We start from the raw sequence: 25716 nt of genomic DNA, 5'->3' as shown, positions 1-25716 counted from the left end.
TATATTATATATAGTGCTATGTTCTATTAAATGACCGTGGTTCATTAATCAGCGTCTTAACCGGCCAGTTGAGAGCACTGTATGTCTCTGTGGTCTGATTTCCAATAATTGAACATCATTATGTTACATAACTTTTAACATCTCACCCTGATGAGCTTCTTCCTAAGTGGCGTAAATTGTACCTTTCATCAATATTTGGACTGATGCATAAAAATAAAAAAAAAGAAGTGGCTAGTGGAGTACCAACTTCAGTTGAAATACCAGGTGACCTTATCCAAGGTCAACAACCACATAGAGAATCAATGTGAAGGATGATTGTGCTGTGCTCAAAATACTAATAAAAATGCGGTTTTACTTTCTCACAAATTTGCTGATAAAACTAGAAAGTTATAATACACACATATAATTCCTGTGAAAATTCAGTAGCATGCCAAATCGCTCTCCTTTTCAGAATTTATGGGTCACTTTTTGATGATCCTGGAGAAAAACGAGGACAGAAAGATAAAAGATATTATAGAGACAATTTTCAAATTGGGCAATTTCAAAGTAAGGTCTTGTCAGTGACTAAGATGAAAGCTGACAGCCTTTTATGTTACACTGATCGGATCTGGAACAAAATAAAACATCACAAAATGGAAAAACCAAGCATATTCTTCCTCTTCTCTGATGCACAAAATGAACTGTGTTGACAAAGATTACCACTTTATTCTGCCTTTATATATTTACTTTTATTTATTCCAGGAACATGAAACAGGGTGTGAAGAACAAACAAACACCTCTGTGGGTTTTTTTCTTATGAGGAAAATTAGAAAGAAAAAGGGCAAAGAACGCAAACATGAACACATTTGACTTTTAAACATCAACTGAGATGAAGTAGTCATCTTTTAGGGTTTCGGAAGCAGACAGTCTTGTAGAGGACATCAGCAGCTTTGAGAGGAGCTTCAGCAATTGAGCATCCTGTCAGAGATACATTAGATGATTGAATCATTTTGGAGAAATAATTTTCAACTTATATTAATATTATACAAATATGTATCAGCTCTTATATTCTACATACCAGATCCAAACCAGTGAACTCTACATTTTGATGCTCATTCTCTAGAGTTCCGCTGAAGTCTGGAACATGCAGCTGTGAACAGAAAAGTCGAATTTACTGACAGAAAAAGACTTAGATTTACAAAAATTATTTTTGAAGTGCCCAAAAATGTCATTTTAAAGGCTTCTTTTTTGTTTTGGAGGCCTCCCATAATTGGTTTACATGCATTCAAGGTCAAAAAACACTTACTACTACTACTACTCTTACTACTACTACTCTACTATCTATCTATCTATCTATCAACTACTTTAAACTTCTTCAAACTATCTGGTCCATTTTTCTCAAGCCAACTTAAAAGTTTGTCTCGACAAACTTTTTAATCTAGTTTTCTTATACAGTAATATACATTACAGCATTACCTCTTTTCTCAGTGTCTGAAACGGTTTGATGAATGATTCGGACTCTCTGTGTTTGGTCTACTGCGTACAGCACGTCAACCCAAATTTCGATTACCATATCTGAATTTCAGCTCAGGATGCTTTTTCGGCACTTGTGTATAGACCAATTATATTACCTATAGACAACAGTGCCCACCCACTTTTTCAACGGCATTGGTTCCAGAAGCATTTTTTTCATTCATTTCTCCCATGGGGATTAATAAAACACATTATAAGTCATGAAACAAACCAACCAGCTAGGAGATTAATCATAACATTACAGACTTTGATTTGAAGCAAAAAATAAAGTATTTCAAAATCGGACAAAAAGCTAAAAGGTACAAGTGTATTTAAAAGTTGTAATAAGGGAAAGAACTACAATCCCATGAAGCATTGCAAAAATACTAATCAAATCAAAAACAATGGAGAAATATAAAACTACTCATTTAAAAAAAATGTTGATTATAAAGAAAAACAATATATTTGAGTTTTTTTTTTTTGCAAAACATGCAAAAATATATACAAATAAGTATTTGAGAACGTAGGGACATCAACAATCAAAACAGGGACAACGCTTAAGAGCTAGAGCTCTTATGGTGCATTTTGATTGTCACGACTCGTTGATTGGTGGAATTCTCTGTCCAGCATCATGGGTAATGTAGTTTTTCATCATGAATTCCATTGTTAAAGAGTATTTAAATAAATAAGTTGTAATAATACAGGCTGATGGCTTCAACAGAAGCAAATATGATCGATTAACAACCTTGTAGCACACAATAGGACTGTGTCTAAAGGTTTACTAGTTATCTTTAAAAATCAATTTCCCAATGGAGAAACACTTGACTGTTGCACTCTGATGGCTTTGGTTTTAGCGTGTCAATCTGAGTCCTCATCCTTAAAAAGTGCGTGATAAGTGTATTTTTATGGAGCCCCTAAAGGAACATGGTGATGGAAAAAAAAACATGAGATGAGAGAACAAATGTTTTACGTTCCTCCAAGAAACTTTTCATTCGCTTGCAAGCCTGTTCTTTGGCGAGTGAACGCAAAGTTTCACTGGGGAACGCAAAAATGTTTTTGGGAGGGAATGCAAATGTTTCGAGAGCAAGCGCTACGTTTCTCAGGGGAAAGCAAAAAAAATATGACATATTTTTTTCCATCACCATGTCCCTTTACAGGCTCCATAGGATTCGATTTCGCTGTGCAGAAAACAGCGTCTTCTCGACATGCCAACACCACGAACCAAACTCTTCCAGGCCTCAGCTACAACTACAGTGTTTGAGGGCGGGCAAAGTAGACATTGCTAGTGGGCAACCAGTGAAAACCATGGAGTGGCATTATGTAAATTCATTGCAAACTTACACGGGTTCTTCAAAAGTCTGGAACGACTCAGGTAGTGATCTTTGATACTTTGCAGACCTTTTACATTCACACACTGTAAAAAGTGATCAGTGATCCGAAAGCTCTCCGATTTCATCAAAAACATCTTAATTTGTGTTCCGAAGATGACTGAAAGGTCTTACGGGTTTGGAACGACATGAGGGTGAGTAATAATAAATGACAGAAATTTCATTTTTGGGTGAACTTACCTTTTAAGGTAAGTCAACTGATCACTTATTACAGTGCAAACTGCTATATTACACACTACATGAAAGGTAAAATCGGAAAAAGCATAATAGAGACACTTTAAAGATACCAGTTGATTTTATACTTTTATATCTTATAATTACATACTTATGTATATTTTTAATATTACTGTGTATAATGTAAATGATGTACTATAATTACCTTATAATTGTATTTAATAAATAAATAATAAGCAAATAACCAACCCAGAGCATGATTCCTCCAAAGGCATACATATCAGTGGCTGGGGAAGGCGGCTGACCCTGCTTCAACTCAGGAGCCACCAAACTGATGGAACCGGCCACCATCCCGCTGTCAAACACCCTCTGCTCCTAAAAAAATATATACATTTTCAAACCTATTGTCTGAGGTTTAATAATCAAGATCAGTTCTGTTTCCATTTAGGTTTTTCCCCCAAAAGGTAAATTAATCCATAATGTCACTTACAGGTGTCTTTGTGAGATCGTAATCTCCAACAATGCCTTTCTCTCGGCCGATGGCAAACACGTTGTTGGGATGCAAAGATGCATGAGTAACAGATGCTGCATGAAGACTCTGCAGTCCCAGAGCTACACCCTTCATCACCTTCCTAACCTCCTACGTCGCAATAAAAAAAAATCAGAGGACAAAAATAGATTTATGCATTTAAAATAAAATAATCAAATAATGTTACAATTTAAATTAAAATTCTAGCCAATAAATATTTTTGTATGTTAAAGCTGATAACCTATTAAGGCTTGGTATTAAAATTCTATACTTTTTGTCTAAATAAATAAAATGATAAAAATCAGTCATGACTCAATTCTTAATAATGCAAAGATAAGATTTGCATGCTTTATGAGAACTTTATGTTAATCTGTATGCATTGTGGACAAGTGGTAAAGTTTGTCAAATACATTTGGAAGTGATGCACTCACACAAGAGGACAGTGGGGAGGATTTCTGAATGGCTCTGAGACTTCCATTAGAGTAGTGCGGTACCATGATGTATGCCAGTGGATCAGACTGGATAGAACAGAAGACGTTTTACGCATGAGATGGTACAGAGCAGTAACATTAGGAAGAAAGACAGAAACAAGTGTAGTAAAATATGAAGAGAACTTTGCCGCAAAACAGCGCCAGAAGAGGAACCGCTGTGGCCGGATTCTGCTGCTGAGCTCTGTGATAGTGAGCAGCTTGTTGAAGCATCTTCACCTCTGATTCTTCATCAACAGCGTAGCACTGCAAACAACCCAACATCCTTCGAGGCATTCAGCAATGTACAGCGACAACAAAACATCTTTGGATACTATGATTGTCACTGAATTAGGTTAAGAAAATATCAAACGTGGCATAAAAAAAAAAGAAAAAAAAAAAAGATTCCAAGCAAAACATGTAACAAAGAAATTTATGGTTCAATTGTGAAATATATGTGTTGTTCAAATCCTTAAAAGCATTTGTCACTTTAATTTTATGCTATTATAAGGATGGTATTAGAATGTGTTTTTAGTTGCGGTTGCAAATGTTGATCGCTAAGTCGTGCGCGCGCGCACACACACTTTTAGAATAATTAAGATATTAATGTTTTTGACAGAAGTCTCTTATGTTCACATAATTTGCATTTATTTGCTCACAAATACAGTAATAATAGTAATTTTGTGAATTTTTTTTACAACTTAAAAAACTGAATTGTCAGCATCATTACTTCAGTCTTCAGTGTCACATGATCATTCATAAATCATTCTAATATGCTGATTTGATGCTCAAAAAATATTTGAGATTTGAAAATATTTAATATTTTTGTTGGAACTGTGATACAGTACCATTCGAAATCTGGGGGGGGGGGGGTAAAATAAATAAATAAACACTTTCTATTCATCAAAAAAACTTGAAAAAATGTATCACAGTTTCCACAAAATATTAAAATATCAAACTGTTGTCAACATAAATAATAATAAGAACATTGTTATTACTTATATTATCATAATTGAGCATCAATAATAATAGATAATAATTAAGCTAGTAATTAATAAAGCACCAAATTAGCATATCATATATAAAGAATAATTCCCATATTTCCATTTATTTATTAATTATTTGATTATTTAATATTGTATTAAAATGTGGAATACAGTAATAATGAAAACGGTCCTTACTTTAGTGTACATATATTACTACTGTACCTTGACTAAAGCACATGCAGCAAATTAATGTTTAAGGCTGTAACTTATGGGATTAATTTCTCGTCAAAAGTATTGTGGTCACGGATCAAAAAAAAATTAAGCATGAATCAAAAATGTACAAAAACAAGTAAAATAAATTACACAAAACTGAAAAACAAATGCAAAAATATCAGAATAGCAAACAACGTGGTCACGGATATAAAGGTAATAAGCATGAATCAAACACATTTAAACTTATATTGCTCAAAGCTAAAACATTAATGCAAAATTATCTGAATCACACACAGAATAATGTTTTCTTGGTTATATTGATGTTTTTTGTGCTCATACATTCCTTTTTTGTACGCTTATGCTGTTTTTCCCTTTACTCAATTCCACGTTCTGCGCTTGCTTTTCCAAACGTTTCCGTAAGAGCTCACGTAAATAAGCGCCAAATGAAAAGTGATTCATTTGTATTCTGTGTCTAATATCACATCACCAAACTGCAGCTGCATCAACCGCTAGACAAAATGGCTCATATTTTCTGAAAATAGTTCATTATTTTGCGTTGGAAAATGCCATTAATTCAAAATGATAAAAATACTAAATTAGTTGGGGCACAAGTAAAAATAACATAAGGACTCTGGAATATTCTATATCGTAAGCAGGATAATGTTGAGATGTGACTGGGTCTGCCTTGATGCTGAAGCATTATACTTGTCCATCACATGCTTATTTGCACTATATTTCAAGGTTTTGGTGTGTAATTCCATTGTTCTTCACTCTTGTCTTTTCAAAGTGTCTTTACAGTTGAAGACATTGACCAGCAATGCTTTTGACAGGAAATTAATCCCATAGTAACTGACCTTTAGGACTACTTTCTGCCCCTGGAAGTCTGTGCTAAGAAGAGGTCTCCTCCCACTCAGCTCTCTCATCGGCTCTGCGTCAAACATGTCTCTGTCCAAGCTCTTCATTAACAGTCCTGCAGAGCTCTGAAAGCACACGTATGCAAGCAATGAAACAATATCACTCTGCTCCAACGCACACCTTAAATATACATCCTTTGTTCCACAGTAAATATTAAAAAACAAATGGCTGAAACACCTCTTTTGGAATTGCTTAAATGACGCCTTAATTAAAAAAAGTATATACTATATACTTTTCTGCCACTGCTGTAATTTCTGCTTAAAGCGCAGTTAAACATCATAGCTGTGACTAAATAAAACTGATAATGAAAATAATCATGCAGTGTATACACTAAATATTAAGCAGCACAACTGTATTCAACACTGATAATAAGTATATACTATAAAGTACTCTAAAGTAATCTAGCAGTATTTAAATTTAGGCAGGGCTGATTCTGGGTCTAGTTTATGTCTATGTCTGGGTCTAGCGCTAGTTTATGATAAAAAAAATTTGTAAGTTTAACATTCTAATCACTGAACACATGTAGATACACTTTTGGCAGATGTCTAACATCCATGTGCTATTTAAATTAATACATTTTTAGCTGGGATTTGTATATGTACATTTCTGAAATACATAACTTAGTTTCCTCTGATAGCAGATAACTAAATTGTAATGTGGACTCTTTGAAACGATGTGTATTGTGAAAAGCGCTATACAAATAAATGTGAATTGAATTATTCAGCCTGAGGGTGGTGCTCTAATGCTGATTGACAGGCTATGATTGCCTATCTTAGTATTGCCTTAATGTAGTGTGTATTGCCTCTGAATGTTGTTTTAGAATGTTACAAGTTATGGAGGAATTCCTGCGAGGAAAAGAAAGTCATTTCTATTCTCAGTCAGAACAAACATAAAACAAACACAACAGAACTATATAAAGGCTATTCCTATTAGCATGTTTAAACTTGAACTAATTTGATATGAAGAACAGACATGCCAACTAGTGTCAAGGTGTCTGGTTTGTGTTTCCCTGGGTATCCACCAGAGGTCCTCTTCCACCACGATGTCCTTCACTCAGACTACATTTCCCATTATCCTGTTTGTCACTCATTGATTATTGCACACAGCTGTTTCCTGTCACCTTGTTAGTATCTGTGTGTATATATACCCTGTTCGTTTCTGTGATAGTTGACGAGTCCTTGTTTAATGTCATTCGCGCTTCGGAGTACTGGTCATGTTTTGTTTCTTGTTTTTGACTGCTTTGTATGGATTTTGAACCTTTGCCTGGCTGACTACGTTTTTGGATTGCCCCAAATAAATATTGTACTTGGATCCTAACCTTTTGTGTGCGCGTCGTGACAGAAGGACTCGACCATGAATGGATCCAGCAGTACGGGGTTTCGTATCCTTTCCCCCAACACCCCTACCTACAAACAGTCCTTTGAGGGAACACATTGGCCATATTCTCAGGGACTCGTGGAGGCCACAGGAGAGGAGGTGTTCGTTGTGGACCCCCTCGCCGTTTCCAACTGCAGCTTCTCTTTGACCCTGGACCGGTGCGGTCCAGCTGCCCCGAATCTGAATCGGAGGCCGTCCCCAAGCAGCCCGCTGTCATCCCGAAGGCCGTCCCCAAGGAGCCCGCTGTTGTCCCGGAGGCCGTCCCCGAAAAGCCCGCTGTCGTCCCGGAGGCCGTCCCCGAAAAGCCCCCTGTCGTCCCGGAGGCCGTCCCCGAAAAGCCCGCTGTCGTCCCGGAGGCCGTCCGTCCTCAGCTCCATCCTCTCCGGTACCAACCGTTGCCACCATCAGTCCCGCTATGGCCAAGACGGCTGTTTTCACCTTTTATGCATTGTCTGTCCTGCATGCGTGGAAGAAGCACATGGTGTCTGCCGATCCAGAGACCGTTCAGGTTATCTTCGGCCTGGGAGAAGGGGATCTCGCCAGCGCCCTCTCAGAGCCTTCACCGCTGGTCCCGTCCAGCCCAGAGCCACAATTCTTATCACTCGACGTCTGTGATTTCATTTTCCGATTCAAACGGGACGAACATCTCCATGTTTATTAAAGAGGTCGAGTGCGTTTTCTAGACGTGGGCATTACAGAAGGTCATGTGCTTGTGCATGCATGCACCACGATTGACAAATGTCTTTTAACTTATTATTTTTTAACATCATTTTAATTTATTATAAGAAACACTATTTAAGTAAACTTCACGAGTTTATTGCAGTGGCCGTTTATAATAAACCTACATGTGTGGGCAGAGAAATCTAGACAAATATCTTACCCTTACCTGACAATGATATTAAAATATGCAGTTTCCGTGATTTGGCTCTATTTATTGATTGTATATGTTACTTTTACATTGGATACCATCCATATTGAAACTAAATGAAAGCGTGCCGAAAAACAGTAGGTAATTTGCTCTGGAATTTTTACTGAGGTTGTGTGAGAAAAATACAGACAGGGAAGATTCGGATTAAAATCGCAAAGTAATTTCTCTAATGACCCCCTGGAAAACTAGTCCCGTCTGAATAGGGCTTATTATACACATAGCTGAAGCGGATTGATACCGTCTTGGTCTGGAGAGAGGTTTTCGTAAGGTAATGTGAAAATGGCTCTCAATTAGAGCGTGCTGCAATTCCATGTTTTACCACAGATTTACATTGGGAATTTGTGGGGCGCTGTCAAGCTGGGGAGGACTCAGGAACCCGCTGCCCCTTTAAGTATCATAATGTATGTCTGCCGAAGCCATATGTTCAATTTTAATATATCCTTTTATCGTAGTTTTTGTCCAACTCCATTGACTTGTATTGGGACAAAAACTACGATAAAACCTGTTGGAAAGCATCTTTTGCAGCGATTTTTGTGTGAGCATATCAGTGAACACCCCAGACCACTCGGTGAGTTTCACGTCTTTGTAAACTAAAGTTTAATGCGTTTTATGAATGATTGTTCCAGTGAACCTATGAAACCATTGTGTAGGTGGGGGGGTGCTAACACAGGAACCGAAAATTCTCGGGACAGCAGCATTTTTCCAAATTTCAATCTTAACCGTTCGATTTCATCAGAAACTAACTTAAAACAGGACTTTAAGTGTAAAATACCAAACTTATCCTTTAAAGAATGTAAATCTTTAAGCAAAAATATAGGCTTGTAGGTACTGACAAAACAAGTACTCACCATATAGCCATTGAGATCAGCATCAGGAAAGATCATTGGTAACTCAGGAAAGCCTCTTTTCACCAGGTCACACAGCATTATCTGCACATCAGCACATTATGGACATTTCAGGCATTAGGTAACAAAAAAACAAAAACAGCTGCAACCTGACCTTTATTATTCAAAATATATAAAACACATTCAATGTATATAATGTGTGTTAATTTTTTACTTGTATATTTTTATTTAACATAATTCAGCATTGACATTTCTATCCCATGACCTGTATTTAATTGCAAACCACAGGTATAAAGGCATAAACACAGAATTATATTATAATTCTTTACCTCTCTTAACTGTGTTTGTACTACGATTCAAACCCATTAAACAGAGGAACAGTTCACTTATGTGTTCATTCTAAGAATCTAAGCTCAGTATCTTCTAAGAATCTGAAACATCTGTATACACATCTAAACATACATATTGCTTCTTCTCTTGGCTGATTTCTTGAAAGAGAGCATTCCTCGTCTCAGCGATCTCCTCCTTCTTCTTAAGAATCTCTGGCAGGTCCAGCTCTTCTGCCTGAAGGACACTCAAACTGATCATTTTCATCAGATGTAATCAGCACTATTTAGTGTCAAATCAAAATCAAACCAATAAATCAATATTTAGCCCCTGGTCATCTGAGATCCCAGTGCATTTTGTGAACTGTGGCCCCACCATGTGGTTTCTCAGAGCACAGGACTGTTCTCACCTCCTCCATACAGCTGACCTCAACCAGTTTCCAGCGCAGCTGAGATCGCAGGCTCCGGATGCGCTTCTTCACCGCAAACAGTTCATCTGCTTTTGGAGGGCCGCTCTGCCACTGCTGTAATTCCTGCTTAAACTGCAGTTAAACGTCATAGCCGTGACAACTGATAAATAAAACTGATAATGAAAATAATCATGCAGTGCATACACTAAATATTAAGCAGCACAACTGTTTTCAACATTGATGATAATAAGAAATGTTTCTTGAGCACTAGTTATGTAACGATTCACTCGCAACCGGTTGAAAATCGATAAAAATGTGTGACGATTCAAGTCAGTTGAAATGTTAAACGAATCGCGATACACGTTTTAAACAGCAGGGACGTTTACTGTAGCCTAATGTGAAGTTGTGACGCTTTAGAGGCACAATAGTAGCAAGCACACACTGGCGCGAAGCTAGCGAGTGTTTTCACTTCATTAATGGAACTTGAGCTTGTGTGAGCCAAGCTCAACTTCCATAGGAATGAACTGAAAACGCTCGGTTTGCTCCGCTCGCGCCGCGCCAGTGTGTGTCATAGTCTGGTGTGCGCTCGCGCCGTCAAACACATGGAGACGGAAAGCGTAGATGTTGACTCATTCAAATCGGAGGTGTGGCGGCATTTTGACTTTCCGTAGACTAATAATAATCACCACCGTGAGAAGCACCAGTCACCTCCGTTTTCATGTAAAAGCCATTAATACGACAAGTGCGAGAGCCACGGAGATCACAAGGTGCATCAGTGTTTCCGTGGCAACCAGGTGTTGTATTTATTTTACTCTCTCTTTCTCTAAATGTGTAAGTTACATGGATATATATATTTTTATATATATAATCTATTGATGGTTATGGCATATTTTTCTAAATGTGTGGGGTTTTTTTTTTTACTCTTGCTAGTGTAAGGTTAATGATACAAATTATAACAAAATTAAAACCCTTCTAAATGTGGTACTAATTTTACTAATAGTATAGTCTTTTTCTTAGTGTGGGAAGGTACCAGTGTCCACCCTCTTGACCAGACAGACAGAAAGACTGAGTTGAAACAACCTTGAAGGGATTTTTTTTTTAATTTCAATGTAGTTTTTTTATTTGACAAATATATTTTAAAATGAAAAAGAAATGTGCAGCATTTTGTCTGAGAAATAATAAAAGGGACACTTTTTCATTTATAATTTCTTAAATTAATCACTTGTTAAAAAAATCGTGAGAAAATCGTATCGTGAAACAAGTATCGTGAATCGTATCGCATCGTGAGTTGAGTGAATTGTTACATCCCTATTGAGCACCAAATCATCATATAAGAATGATTTCTGAAGGATCATGTTACACTGAGGACTGGATTAATGATGCTGAAAATTCAGCTTTGCCATAACAGGAATAAATTACATTTGAAAATATATTTAAATGGAAAACAGTTATTTTAAATTGTAATAATAATTTGCAATAATATTCATTCACAATATTACTGTTTTTACTGTATTTTGATTATTTTGATCAAATGAATGCATCCTTGGTTAGCAGAAGAGACTTCTTTCGAAATGCTAAGTAATCGTACACAACCCAAAAATGTGAACGGTAGTGTATAAAAATGTATACATCTAGAGATCAGCTCTCCAAAGAATCAGCTTTTCTGGTCAGCCACTCAGAGAATCTCTTACCTTTGTGTTAAGTTCGTACTTTTGCCTGATCTCCTCTAACAAACTTTGTTCTCTCTGGATGTCTCTCATGGCTTTGCAAAAGGCATTAAACACGATTTTCCTTTCTTGATTGTCTTGTTCCTATGAAAAAAAGTGGAAAACAAATTTTCCATTCAGTAATACAGTAGTAGCTTGCATTTCCAACATCTGTTTATCTAAAATTGCACAGAGGAAAGCCCCCTGGATAAAACCTGAGGGATTGTGCCCTTGCTCGAAAGAAAGGGAGACATAGTTGAGCAGAATGTGGTAGATCAGGACAGAAACTCTTACAGAGAATACAATACTGAGTTCTTCACAGAGGGCATTGTCCGCATTCATCAGGATCTCATCCACACTTTCTGCAACATCTTCTTCGGTCACTGATGTTTTCTCCATCAAACACGAAAACTGAAAATGAACAAAGGCTTCATCTTATGGCTTTGAATAAAGTACCTTGATACAATAAACCGTAGCTGTGTCCCAAATTACACATTATACACTATGTACTTACGCACTCGTATGAATTTTATACGGTTATTTTGTCATTCAACATCAGAGTCTGATGTGCATCATACAGGTATATAAAGTGCACTGTTTTTTTGTGGAGTTTTCAGTGTGAACAAACTACATGCACTATATATACTACAAAAAAGAATAAAATAGTGCACAAGTACACGAATTGGGAAGCACCTCATGCCTATCCTTCTAATTTAAAAGCCAATTAGCCAAATAATTACCTAACACTAAAAGGAGACATGAATTTTATGAGGGTTACATGAACTAACATACCTTGCTAAGCCTGGCTGCCCAGCCGCTAAGAGCAAGGAGAGCCTCATCTGTAGCTTTTCGTGCGTTTTTGATTTTCTGTTGTTTGAGCCCCTTCCACTCGCAGAACTTCTCAAAAGAGTACTCTTCGGTCTGCTCCGCCAGCATAACAGAGCTGAATATTGCAGTCAATGATGATGCAACTTGCTGTAGATGCAAACGACACCATTTAAAATGCAGTAATGAAAACCTGTAAGGTCAATCTTTACATACCATATGCAGTTTGACTGAAAGATATTTTAAACACAAGACAATCTGTTCTTCGTACCTCGCTTAATACATCGGAGATGATTTGAAAGATGCCAGAACATCCATTCATGATAATTGATCTCTGGCTAATTTGGTTCTTCAAACGAATTTGCAGATTTGATTAAAATATCTAGATTTAGTTGTCTGATATTACTGCGTGTTATTGTGTTCATTGGAAAGGACAGATATATCGATACTCAAACCCATGATCAGCAATCAGCGATTGGCTGGCGTCAAGTGCCATCATATAATAATCAAAACAGGAAACTGCCAAGCAGGCAAAATGGCAAAGTTGTTAGAGATAAATGACATGTGTAAATGTGTGTTACACAATTCCAAATTATTTCCATTTTTCATGATTTCTACTATTTGTACAGGCTTTTTTATCAGTGTCAAGAGTAGCCAATTGTAATCAGCAATTCATTTAATTTTACATGTGTAGTGGATAAAGCTTCTTAAGGGTCAATAACATATTTGTAATGGCACAGCAGACACCAAATTATCTGCATCTCCTGCACTGTATCAAGCCAACCGTATAATAGCTGTCACCGTTCAAATAATGCATTTTTCTCTATGTAATGTGTGTAAGGCTCCAATAAAATTATGAGGTAATTATGCCTTTGCAAATAAATGTCTCAATGAGTAATATTGGCTCTGTCTAAAATAGACTACACAACATTATAATTATTTTTTAATTATTATAATTATTTCAATTTTTTATTTATTAAATGTTTAATTATTAATTTCCCTGATTCAATAGCGTGCTCTTGCGAGAAAGTAGCGATGGCTGGGACAGACTACAGCAGAGTAGGCTCGCGGAAAGGAGGGGTCAAGAGAAACCAAATCCTGGATTTAACCGTTTCAGACGCTGAGGAAAGAGGTGATGCTGTAAAGTATATTCAGAAAATTAAAGTGTTTTTTGCCCTTGGATGCATGTAAACCTATAGTAGGAGAACTCCAAAACAAAATTAGAAACCTTTAATATAGTATAATAGGCCAGGGGCACTTTAAAATGCAAACTATCATAATGGTATAAATAATTCTAAAAAAAAATTATAAAAATGTCTTCACTGCATACCTTCAGCTTGTCCAAGCGTTCATTGATTGGCAGCTTGTCCACCTCTTGGAGGAAGTGGTCTACAGCAGCTAAGAGATGATCACGGGCCTCATTCCTGCTGTTCACCAGTGACTCTATTTCTGCCATCTGACAAAACACACACAAACATCTTACAAGCAATGCCATCACCAACAATACAACAGGGAATTCTTAACAACAATAGTTCACACTATTTTTTCATTATTCACTATATTCTTTTTTGGGCAACAGAGACAACATTCTCTTACACGTAAACTCATTTTATTCATTCATGATCAGGAGAATGTATATTTTACTCACGGTTTGACAGCCTCTTAGATTCTCCAAGGCTTTGTCATAAGCTTTCCACGCAAGCTCCAGCCTCTCTGAGCTCAACGGCACTGAGATCCTGTAGTTCATGATGATGGTGATGGACTCCAACAGGTGATCTTCATCAGCGGAGCATGGATTACTCTCCCTGAGGTTCAAACCCACAATAATGGTAAGTGCATCTCTGAATCACCAAAACTTATACATTAAAACCAATGATAACTGTTTAACAACAACAAAAAACAACAACAACTGAATGTTAAACAGGAAGTGTTACACTATTTTTGTTTTATTTTCGGGGGAAAAAACGCCCATCTCTCTACTTTGATTCTAGGGTATTTGGTAGGATAGTTTGCACTGTGTTCTATGTGGTTTTTATTGTGTTGCTATGAAGTCGCTAGGGTGTTCTGGGTATTTGCTAGGTGGCTGTTTACTGGTCCACATCAAAAGAGCCCACATCAATGTCTACAAACAGTCCCCTTTAGTTCTATTTAATTGTGCCCATTTTATCGCCACTTTTGCAAAAATTGTACATCCGATGACAAATAGACACAATTGACCAATCAGAATCAGGTATTTTCCCTTAGCAAGCAACACTAATTAAAAATAAAAATACAAGTGACCATCATAAGATAAATCTTACCTTTTGGACCTTGATAAGCCCAAATGGGGAAAAAAGGAATGATCTTAAATGTAAAAGCTATCTATAAAAAACCAACTAAGTGTCAAAATTTTGAAACAGAAACAATGCCCAATTATAGAAAGTATGCATTAAGGTAAGAAGAAAAAAAGAATGCCTTAGTTTCCTCAGAGAATCCACTTTCTTAGCCAGCTGGGAAATTCTGCTTGCAACTGTTGTAGGCTGTTTACATTCGGTCTCCTTTGTCTTCACAAAATTCTCCTTCACTGTCTGAAAAATATGAACAAACCTTTATATAAGATAAACCAGTGTCATAACCTAAAATACGCTGAACAATCACCCAAATTAAAAAAAAAAAACACATGTGTGAAACAGCTCAAGTCAAGGGCACCTGGAGCTCTAATTTGGCCTCCTCTAGCTGCTGCCCCAGGAGAGATGCATGCTGCTGGATGGCACTTCCTTCCTCTTTCAGCATCTTGATCTCTAAGTCTTTCTCGTTTATCACCTCTCTCATCCTCTGGGTAGACAAAACAGCACAGAGGCCACAGACGATCTCGCGTGTAACCAGGGTTTTCACTTTCATTATCTAATCAAGTGTGATTTCTTACATGCAGCATAATGATAATGAGAACCAAGCATCAATGTACATATATACACTACCATTCAAGAGTCAGTAAGAGTCTTTTAATGTTTTGAAAGAAGTCTCTTAGACTGCATACTGCATTTATTTGAAAATATAGTTCAAACAGTAATATTGTTACAATTCAGTCTTCAAATGTAATATATACAAAAAATGATAGTATTGTGAAATGTTTTATATGAATACATTTTTAAAACATAATTTGGGCAATTAATCCAGTCTTCAGAGTCACATAATTTTTCCAAAAACATTCTAAAATGCTAATTTGGTGCTCAAAAAACATTTCATATCATAATTATCAATGTTGAAAACAGTTGTGATACTTTTTTCAGGATTCTTTGATGAATAGAAAGTTTTAAAAAAATAGCATGTATATGAAATACATCATGCAAGTGAATGTCTTCACTTAAAAGCGTCTGCTGAATGATTAAATGTAAACAGAAATATTTTGTAGCATTATAAATATCTTTACGGTACCTTTATATCAATTTAATGTGCCCTTGTCGAATAAAATTACCAACTTCTTTAAAGAAATAAATAAATCTTACTGACCCCAAACTTTTGAATATTAGTGTACATTTAGCATTTTTTCTGTCTTTAAATATCTTGAACGCTGAGCAATGGAAAATCAAGTTTTGCTGCAGGACCCAGATATTATATTTGACACCAACCAGCAACAGTATTTATTGTACAATTGTAAACTAAATTACTTGTTAGATTTAAAACATTAAACTAACAGTGAATAAATAATTGGTTAAAAATGTATGTAAATTAAAATAATAATTTGAATAAATGTTCAAATGTATTAAAATTTGTTCAATATGTTGATTTGTCTACATTGTTGGTTTTCTAAATTGTATGCACACCCTTAAACATCAATAAAACATTTTTGGGGTATTTTCTTCTCCCTTTTGAAAGTTGACGGGGTCTAAATCTCTTTGAATATTTGGCTGGCAGATTTGACCATTGGGTGCTTACAATGTTTTTTTCCCCCCACAGGTCTGATATCAACAACCCTAACAGAAGATAACTACCAGCTGAGGACCACTAATTTATAATGATTAGATGTGCTGTGAATGTGATGATAAAATGAACATTTGTGAGAATGAGAACGTGTCACCTCACCTGTAGTTTAGACTCGGTTTCATTTGCCATCTGGTCAGTATCCTGAGAGCACAACTGCTGTCCATCTCCATCTGCCTTTGAGGCCTTGATCTCAGTAAGAGATTCCTCATTAACATGCATTTTCTCCACAGGCTGGAGAGCAATGATGGTTTTCTGTTCCCTACAATGTAGAAAGGGCAACCTGTCACTCACATGACATCACAGCAATAGCAAACCACAACCATCCAATCAACTCCCCAAGGACAAAATCAACTCCCGCCCCACATTTATCTTTTCTTGTTTGAGAAACTGTTTCACTCGGATACTAGTCAAAATACGGAAGATTAGTCTATCGCAACTTTCTTTTCATGCAGACTTTAAGCACAAACAACAAGAGGTAAATGCTTCTAATATTGTCTGCGTCTCTCAAAACTTACTTAATAACTTGAGGTTTCTGGTCTGAGAATATTGGCCGCAATTTCGGCATGCATCCCAACGAAGAGCCAAGTGTGTCCAGCTCCCCCGGGGGGTTCCTGGTGGGCCATAGTCCTGTGCACTCCTGCAGGTTTCCTGTAGGAAGGGAGTTCTCCCTTTTCCCTGGGAGACTGACTTTGGCTAACTTAAATTTCAACAGCTCCTCACCAATGTCAAGATTCCCCTGGAAGGCTTCAACCAGGATGGTTCCATCAAAGCAAACTGACTTTTTATGGACACGCAACTTTTTTCCATGAATAATATTGTGAAGGAAGGACTTCCCCTAGTAAACAATACAACAGTTGCAAGAGCTGTATCCAAGTCTGAGTAAACATTTAATTTCACTACATTTCATGGTAAACAAATATTAGATGCATTTAAATTCATATTTATCGGTAAACGACCATTCTATAAAACAGTTGTGTCAGATACCTGTGAAAAAAGAGGGGAATCTTGCTCGCTTGACACATGAAAGCCCCAGAACTTGTACTTTTTTGCCAGTCCTGCTGTCTGCAGTTCTTCGGGGAGTTCAACTAAATCAGAGCGACTGACAATCTCCATATTTCCATAGTCAATGTACGAAATATAGAACTGAGCAGAAAAGACAAATTAAAACCTTTAATTGGTAACCTTCCATTTTTGTGTGATGATGCATTTTCACCAATTTCAAAATAAGGTCTGAGGCCACTGTCATATCATCCAATAAAAAACAAATAATTCTGATTATAGAGTGCAACAGTGCCTGTCCACTTGTTCAGCGGCCTCCCGGAATCATTTTTTGGGTAAATTTTTCCCATAGGGATCTTTAAAAAGCATAGTTTTAAGAGTTATAAGCCATGAACCAAACCAACCAGCTACGAGGTTAATCACAACATTAAAAACTTTGATTTTAAGCAAAAAAGTATTTGAAAATTAGACAAAAGACAAAGGTGCAAGACTTTGTACTTAACGGCTTTAATAAGGGAAGGAACTACAATTCCATGAAGCATTAGAAATTACAATCTAACTAAAAATGATGGAGAAAGAAAAAACTATTGATTTAAATAGATTGATCATATATAGAGAAACAATATATTTTTTATTGTAAAATATGCAATATTTAAGTAATTTAAGAGTGTAGCTAAACTGACTATTTACTGTGTTTCATGGGAGTGGGTGCTAAAGTTATTTTGGCATTTACTTGTTTATATTCTCTGATTGGTGGAGATTTCTCTGCAGAATCATGGGTAATGTCGTTTTTCAGCAGGAATTTCACTGTTAAACATGATTATACAAAATATATTGTTGAAATAATATGGACTGGAGGCTTCAAAAAATGCTAATACCATTGATTATCAACCTCGTAACTAACAGTAGATCTGTCTTTAGGTTTATATATTGTTAAAATAAATTCCCGTATGGAGAAAATGAATGGTATTTTTACTTCCAGAACCAGACTGTTGCACTTGATTTCTTCCCTCATTGAGGCTACTATATGATTGAATTGTCCCTTCTTGATTTACTCAACTTTTTACAAACCTTGTCTTCTGTTTGCTGTTGCACTGTACACCTGTACCAGCACTTGTCCTCTGAATATCGTGCCCCATATACCTACACAGGAAAATGCAGAAAAGAGTCAGATCTTGTAGACCTTTCCTATTTTTTCATATATCTCCATTACTTTGTGTGAACTTGGCCTTCCCATCAGTGTAGGCGCGTTGGGGCATTTTTCTGTCAGCATAACAATGATCTTCTCATTTATTTTGTCTGTCACATTCTGCTAAAACAAAAACCAGTAAATGGATGAGCATTGCATATTCAGATATAAATGTTTCAATTTACATTTTTGGCGCACACTAGCTTAACATGGTAACGTTAACGTTAGCGTAAATATTTAGCTTACCTGAGCCCAAAACGTGATTGCATCCACAACATGAGTGACAACCACGAGTTCCACTGGATAAATAACAATGATAAGCAAAGCTCAAACATCAGTTTGTGTATAAAAACGGACAATGACGAATCGAAAACCAGGAGAAAAGCTGCAACTTACTTTTTTCAGGCTGAATCCCGGACTGATCCATGAGATACGCCTAAAGTCAACAACGTGGCAGCCGTTATATTAGTTTTAGTTTTCCACGGGTCTCTATTTAACAGTAATGTTAGTTTTTTAATATAATGTCGTTCGTCTTACCAATGTTTAGCGACCCGCTACTGACAATTCCGTTGCTAATCCAAACATGCGAATATGTTATCAATCGATTGCAGTTTGTTCTTTAAAGTATAGCAAGAAATGTATTGTTAACCATGCAAATTGCAAACCAATTAATCAGTTTTTATTAATGGGTAAAGTCACCAAAGTTTGTACTGTGGTCTTGGTTGTCTAGTGTTTTGCTCTTCAAGAAAGTAACGGGTACGACTGAAGAAGTATGCTATTAATATAGGATGCCACTTGTAATTTTAACTGCAACAAAATATTATTAAATATATTATAATATTATTTTAATAATTCGGATTTAAATAAAAAAAATCAAATAAAATCGAATCCTTGTAGTAGTGACGTCCGATTTGTAAATAACTCGTTCGTTACTCGGATCTTTTCAATGAATTGCTTGAACCGGTCTGAACGAATCGATCTCGAATCATACTCAATCGATCCGAGCAGTTCACAAATTAACAACCTAGAACTGAATTAGCCAAATTGCTGTATCAAAGGGGATGATATTAAACAGTCTTATTAAAAAAAACTCTAATGCGATAAACAGAAATATGGATCTGTGTTGAACTGTTCGAAGGAACCGATTCGAATGACTCAGACCAATCAGTAGCCTAGACCAGTGGGTGGCGAGGAGAGATCGTGGCTTTTTTTATTATGAGCAAGCAAGTTATTTAAATGACTCAAGCTATTGTATGAAAGCAATCTTTTCGGCTCTCCTTTACTTATACAGCGCGCTAATGCAGACTGTTTTAAAGCAGCTTACAGTAGCCTAGCAAACAGGAAAACATAATTGAATGATGCAAACAGGATTGAATTCTGCTGTAAAGTATGTCATTCAGCTGAAGTAAGTTCAGTAGTTCAGTTAAATAACTGTATAAAGTTCATCATGAAATAAGTCCAATTCAACTATAAACAGCTCTAGAGTTCAAAGTGAATAATGGCAAGTGTGGTGTCAATGTTTCAGAATGGTCAATTATGAAGTCAAATCGGCTCTAAAACAGTTCTGCAGATATCAGCTCAATTCAGTTCAAGTTTTGTTCTCATCCAGTATTGTGTCAGTTCAGTGAAATCAATAATATTACTGACTAATTAGTGTCCCCAACTAAGCAGAGAAACCCGGCACTCTTTGGAGGAGTGATGTATCCAACTGCAGAACCACAGATCCATACGTCTCGGGAGTCTCAGGGCAGCCGCACCAGGCCAGCAGTCTCAGACTGGAAGTTAGGGAGGAAATTGTAGCTTCATTAAGGAAAGGATTAGTGGTGGGTTGGGGTTAGGCATTTGCTTGGGTGGATTTTATTGAAGTTATGGGAAGTGGTGAGGGTGTTTTAGGCAATTGAAAGCTCTGCCCTAACTTCCAGTCTGAGACTGCCGGCCTGTAGTCTCAGCCTCAGACACCAAGCCCATGGAGTCCACCAAGCTGTTATAGAGTCCAGACTTTCGGCTTTCAGTGGGTGCCGCAATATCAGAAGGTTGCTTTCTTTTAAGGCTAATAAGGCTGCATGTCTCGGCTGCCACGTCATCAAGCGCTGCGGAAGGCCGCCACCTTTTGCATCCTTTATTCACCTCATTTTGAAGGATGCATCAAGTGTATCCTTCACGTCCTTCAATCACCCGCTATCCTTTGCACACATTCCAATTCATGAAAAATAACTGAAAAGCATGAAAAAAAGAGTTGGCGCTGAGCTTGTCTAAGTTCATTATGAAATGTAAGAAAAGGCATACATATTTTGTTTTGGTGTAAATTAATCACTTAACACTAAACTGCCAACAATGTAAGCCACTGGGAGACCACAGTTGGTTGTTCATCACTGTTTTACATTAATAAAAAGCCAGTTAATTGGCCTATAAATCTAGACGCACCCTAGCGCCAGCAAACATTGCTGCCATTGTGGTCTAGCAACTCTCCATTGACTTTCAAGCTGGAAAACCCAAAAACTGGTCGGGGTTAACATAATGACAACAGAGTTGCGACGGATCACTGCTACTTGAAAACAAAGAATGGCTGCTGCTGCTGGCGAACAGCGGTCTTTCGATTCGGCTTTGGCCGCAACTTTTCTTTAAAACAAGAACAGAGAACCAAAGAACGGCTTTGCTCTGACTCTGACCACTCCGTCGCTCTGACTACGTCACCTTCTTCGGTTGTAGCGCTATCCTATTGTGTGCAGAGGGAATTTGAAAGACAACCGTTTATCCCTCCCCTCGGATTGAGGCATGCCAATGGAGAGTTCCCAGACCTAACATCTTGATGTGGGTCTGGTATGCCAGGCTACCAGTTAATATAAATATTTAATTTTTTTCCAAAATTCTGTTTTAATAGTATTTCCGTGCCTTAACCGTGGAAGCGGGAACATTTGTGACATAAACCTAACTAAACTATCTCATTCTATGCTGAGGAGGAGTCTAGCTTAAGAAGCCTCAGAAGGACTGGTCTAGGATGCAGCATTTAATTTGAGAAGCACCCAGTAGTTGCATCCCAATTAAAGGTGCAGTGTGTAAATTTGATGAGGATCTGTTGTCAGAAATGCATTATTACTATGTTTTGAGTGGTGTATAAAGACCTTACAGAATGGACCATTATGTTTTTATTACCTTAAAATGAGCCATTTCTATCTACGTATACTTTTTTTTTTCAAGAACTTTATTGAACAATATAAACAAACATAATGGCCTGGAACTGGAACAAAATATGAAATGCTTAATCAGACAACAAGTCAAGGATCATAAGATGAAGAACATATACATAAAGTAAAATAAAAATACATTCGCGTAAATAATAAATAAATAAAAGACTAGCGGTTTTCAGCAAGTTTAAGATCCTCTGTCAAAGTAAGATTTAGGAATTCTTTTTCTTTATTAATTTTAACGATAAGAAGTAATGACACACTTCCTTATGAAAAACATAAAAGTTTGGAAGTGTTTTCAGGAATCTATTCTTGTGTAAAAATAATTTCCCAAGAATAATAAATGTGTTAACTGCCAAGTCATTACATTTTCCTTTGTTAATACAAATCTTCAAATTTAGGAAATAACCAGTAATGCAAATCCTCCCAAAAGGCACAGGCAAATTTACAATCGTAAAACAGATGTTCTGTTGTTTCAATGTGATCAACACAAAAAGTGCAACTGTTAACATCAAGACCAAATAGAAAATCTTAAAATTTCTCTAGGTGTACTCATACATCATACATCTCATACGTACCTTTGCTTTTGGTGCAACTGGAAATGTAAGATATTTTGTTCTTAAAATCTTAACAACACTGGAAAAATAATGGAAATTTCGGAAGACAGGTTATATTACTTTTGAGATAAATTGAAAAACATCCGAATTAGATTTGTGGGGTTGCTTTTTATCATACTGTTTTCTGTCGAATAAATTAAAATTTGAACAGAAAGCTTCAAAAGACATAACTCGGGTATTATCTAATATATATATATATATATATATATATATATATATATATATATATATATATATATGCATCACACACCATATTCCTTTCTCACACCAATTTTCGTAAAAAGAAAAAAGATTTATTCCTAAATACCACAAATCTGTAATTCCACAAAAGGGATGCTGTGGGGACTGAAATTATGCATATAGATAATTTTCCAGAAAGTAAAACCTGTTGATGAAACAATGATAACATTTTTAATAGTTTTTAAGGTCATTTTTCGTGTTGAATGATGGCCGTCTGAAACCTCAAGTAAATGACTGAGCTATCGTAGTTTACAGGTTTGTTGGTTTGCAAGTCTTGCACCCAGCCGCATCAGAAATATTCATAAGCTTCTAATGACTTAAAGCTTCTAAACTCTTGCATTGTGTAGGCACCGATATCATACACTGGGTAATTGATTATGTCAGGGTGTGTGAAAGGTGGTAACGTTAGTGCTTCTGGGTCTTTCATCCATTCTGTAACGTTAACGTTAGCTGCAGTTCGTATGGGTCCATGTTGTTGATACCAAGCAGTTTCTCTAAATAACCGTTTTAACCATTTCTGTTTTATTATTGATAAGTCTGATACTGTTTTGCCATTTCTGTTTTCTTATTTTATATTTTAAGTCCGATAATGTTTTTGCTACTCCTGTTTCAGACTGCTCTTAGCTTTGCTGCACTTATCTGTGCTGTGCTGTTATGCAGGTATTATTGTCTTTTAATTTTGTAGTTCTGTAAAGCACTTAGGTCAGTCAGTGGCTGTTATAAAATGTGCTGTATAAATAAAATCAACTTGAACTTGAATCTACCAGTGGGGGTACTATGTAAATTAATATTGATTGAGTTTTGTAAAATATTACAATGTTATGTGAAGAATGTGGGTACTTCAATGTTATATTCATTAAAAAAAATGTTTTAATCTTATTATACCATTAAAATGTTGTGTGGAAAAAATAGTTGTGTTCTTGGGATATACTTATGTTATTTTTTTAATCTTATAACATCTAGATTTAGGATTAATTTTATGTTAGATGAACATTTTGCTAATTTAGGCTAATAGAAACAAATAAATCCAACTCAACACTTGTGGGAGAGTGGAGTATGTGACTATTAAATTGTGGTTGGATTGGATGCCTCACTAATCTCAGAGCACATTTGTTATCTTGTTTTTCCTCTAGTGTGGGAAGTCACATGGCTGGTTTTAGACTACTGGACTGCTTGTTTCCATTTCATTAAAATAGCTTAATGCATAGCCTATCACATGAAGGTTGAGTCTATCCTATATTATAGTCAATATTCCATTTAAATTTACAATATAAGAAAAAATGACAACTGGCCTGTTGGAATAGCCTATGCTTTTACATTTACGTACAAAAAGAGCAGATTAGGTAACTAGTCTTATAATTTTTTTCATTTCAGAAATTAATCCGATGATTTAGAGATTAATTCACAAATAACCTACACGTTACTGCGGTGGACAAAAAATAAACAGGGGTGCACAGATAGTAAGCTTTCACGTTGCCTTTTAAGTCTAGTAATTTACATTATCATATAGCAGGAGCATTTTCTTTTTCCTTTTTCATTCTGGTGATACGGTAGGTACGTGCTCGTCCCTATGTAGTTTTCGCTTTCTGCGCATGCGCACTTAGGTGTATTATGTGTGATGAGTTACGGGTTCAGCCATTCCTTTGAAAATGGCTGAGGGTCGAAAGAGAAAAAATGTATACGAAGTGTATGATAAGAAGAGAAAGGCCGCAGAATATAGAAACAAGACCAGAGTGATTTTGGGTGAATATTTCACACGCTGGCGTGCGCTAAAAGCACAGTTTGGGCTTCCCACTGATGCCGCAGTCGCGAAGATTCTACTAGACAGGTAACGTTTGTCATACTATTTGGAGAAATCCATTTAAAATCACTGCTAGTAAAAGTTAATGTAAGCTATGATTAGCGATGCTAGCCCTGACACAAGTCATGCACCGCGTAGACACGGTAAACATCTCAATTTGTCTAACGTAGCCTTATGACCAAATGGTAAATGGTATCACGCTGAAATATTCTAAAACCTTGTCTGTGTGTTCATTTTCGATAGTTACAATGTGTTCACCATAGTATTTATTAAATGCAACAAGCTACTTCTCCATTGCATATCATGTCTTGAGTCCTCCGTCACTCAACACGTTTAATATGCGTTTCCTCTCGGGAGCAAATAGAGTGTTGCGCATATGTGCACTTTTAAAAAAAATGGAGAGGGCGTGTCTTCTCTAAAATTCGGAAAGATCCTCCGCTATACCTTTAAGTGTTTAAGCGTTTGTCACAGAAACGATAAATAATTTATCATAATCATAATAAATATCAGAGAAAAATACAATATGCCAGCATCTTGCATCAAAGCAAACGTGTCCTTCCATCACGGTTGAACTCGCACAACAGGCTTGATAGCGCGTCATGTTCTGTCCACTAGATCCAGCGAGGGTGAGCTAGCTCCCCCATTGACGCTGCAGTGAAGCCCCGCCCACTAAATTTAGCGAGGTGGAGCTGGAGCTCGAGCTTTAGCTCCTCCCAATTGGCTCTGCATCGAGCACCATCTCGAAAAACCACACTTGCAACTTTGTCCCGGCGGGCCGCCCGCCTCAGCGTCAGGAAGTACCGCGTGATATCAGCTCTCCAGATGTAACAAATTGCATTACGGCACTGCACGCCCCCATCCAGGAGTTTTTCACATATCGTCATGGCTGAGCCGGCATATAAGAAGCAGAAAGTTAGGAAAGCATTGTCGGAGGGACAGAGAAAGAGGAAACGGCAGACTGACCGAGCAAGGAGTCAGACACGAATAAACCTCGGACCCGCGTTTTCAGAATGGCGAGAACTGAGACAAACAGAAGCCTGCAAATCCGATGCTGACCTGGCGTTCTTGCTGTTGCATTTGTAAGTATCTTTCGTTTTAAATGCACACTATGCAAGATTTGTACCTTAATATAACAACTTCGA

At 36.8% G+C, this 25716-nt stretch overlaps 3 protein-coding genes across 5 annotated transcripts in view; 2 read left to right on the top strand and 1 right to left on the bottom strand.

The window, feature by feature from the left end:
- gsdmeb (gasdermin Eb) overlaps positions 1 to 3884 on the top strand; it is a 47274-nt gene extending 43390 nt beyond the window's left edge. Inside the window, exon 11 of the mRNA XM_077209155.1 lies at positions 3546 to 3884. Within this exon, the coding sequence (XP_077065270.1) occupies positions 3546 to 3565 (20 nt within the window). The 3' untranslated portion in view covers positions 3566 to 3884. The remainder of the gene's footprint in view (positions 1 to 3545) is intronic.
- Positions 686 to 25716, bottom strand: stk31 (serine/threonine kinase 31). 2 transcript variants are annotated; one of them, XM_077209100.1, is made up of 26 exons: positions 25698 to 25716; positions 19269 to 19348; positions 19128 to 19167; positions 18978 to 19030; positions 18756 to 18851; positions 18614 to 18685; positions 17528 to 17686; positions 17059 to 17378; positions 16643 to 16802; positions 15269 to 15394; positions 15040 to 15147; positions 14229 to 14390; positions 13911 to 14036; positions 12548 to 12730; positions 12050 to 12166; positions 11741 to 11860; positions 10050 to 10181; positions 9776 to 9877; positions 9317 to 9397; positions 6103 to 6228; positions 4197 to 4316; positions 4014 to 4100; positions 3544 to 3693; positions 3303 to 3428; positions 1058 to 1129; positions 686 to 957 (listed from the first exon to the last, which is right to left on the bottom strand). In XM_077209100.1, the coding sequence occupies exons 3-26, from the start codon at positions 19156 to 19158 to the stop codon at positions 853 to 855; spliced, it is 2934 nt and encodes a 977-aa protein (XP_077065215.1). In that variant the 5' UTR covers positions 19159 to 19167; positions 19269 to 19348; positions 25698 to 25716; the 3' UTR covers positions 686 to 852. The 2 variants fall into 2 exon arrangements, with proteins under 2 accessions (XP_077065215.1, XP_077065214.1); XM_077209099.1 differs by lacking the exon at positions 25698 to 25716 and adding an exon at positions 19431 to 19484.
- Positions 24383 to 25716, top strand: part of LOC143716740 (uncharacterized) — a 70258-nt gene continuing 68924 nt past the window's right edge. The window contains exon 1 of one of the 2 annotated variants that reach the window (XM_077209108.1): positions 24383 to 25653. In XM_077209108.1, coding sequence (XP_077065223.1) covers positions 25457 to 25653 — 197 coding nt within the window. In that variant the 5' untranslated portion in view covers positions 24383 to 25456. The remainder of the gene's footprint in view (positions 25654 to 25716) is intronic. The other variant, XM_077209130.1, reaches the window with a different exon arrangement.

The sequence above is a fragment of the Siphateles boraxobius genome, unplaced genomic scaffold (assembly GCF_051911475.1).
Source record: "Siphateles boraxobius isolate OS27281-9 unplaced genomic scaffold, OSU_SipBor_1 12, whole genome shotgun sequence".
In the NCBI taxonomy this organism is placed as follows: Eukaryota; Metazoa; Chordata; class Actinopteri; order Cypriniformes; family Leuciscidae; genus Siphateles; species Siphateles boraxobius.
Note: the sequence above shows the minus strand (reverse complement) of the source record. Positions and strands in the feature narration are given on the sequence as shown.

Excerpts from the sequence above, each read along its gene's own strand:
- stk31 (XM_077209100.1), bottom strand. The coding sequence starts at position 19,158 with ATGGATCAGTCCGGGATTCAGCCTGAAAAAA. Across the intron at positions 17,379-17,527 it reads ATTCCCCTCTTTTTTCACAG|GGGAAGTCCTTCCTTCACAA; the intron begins GTATCTGACACA and ends ATTGTTTACTAG. Across the intron at positions 12,167-12,547 it reads GGGCAGCCAGGCTTAGCAAG|TTTTCGTGTTTGATGGAGAA; the intron begins GTATGTTAGTTC and ends GTTCATTTTCAG.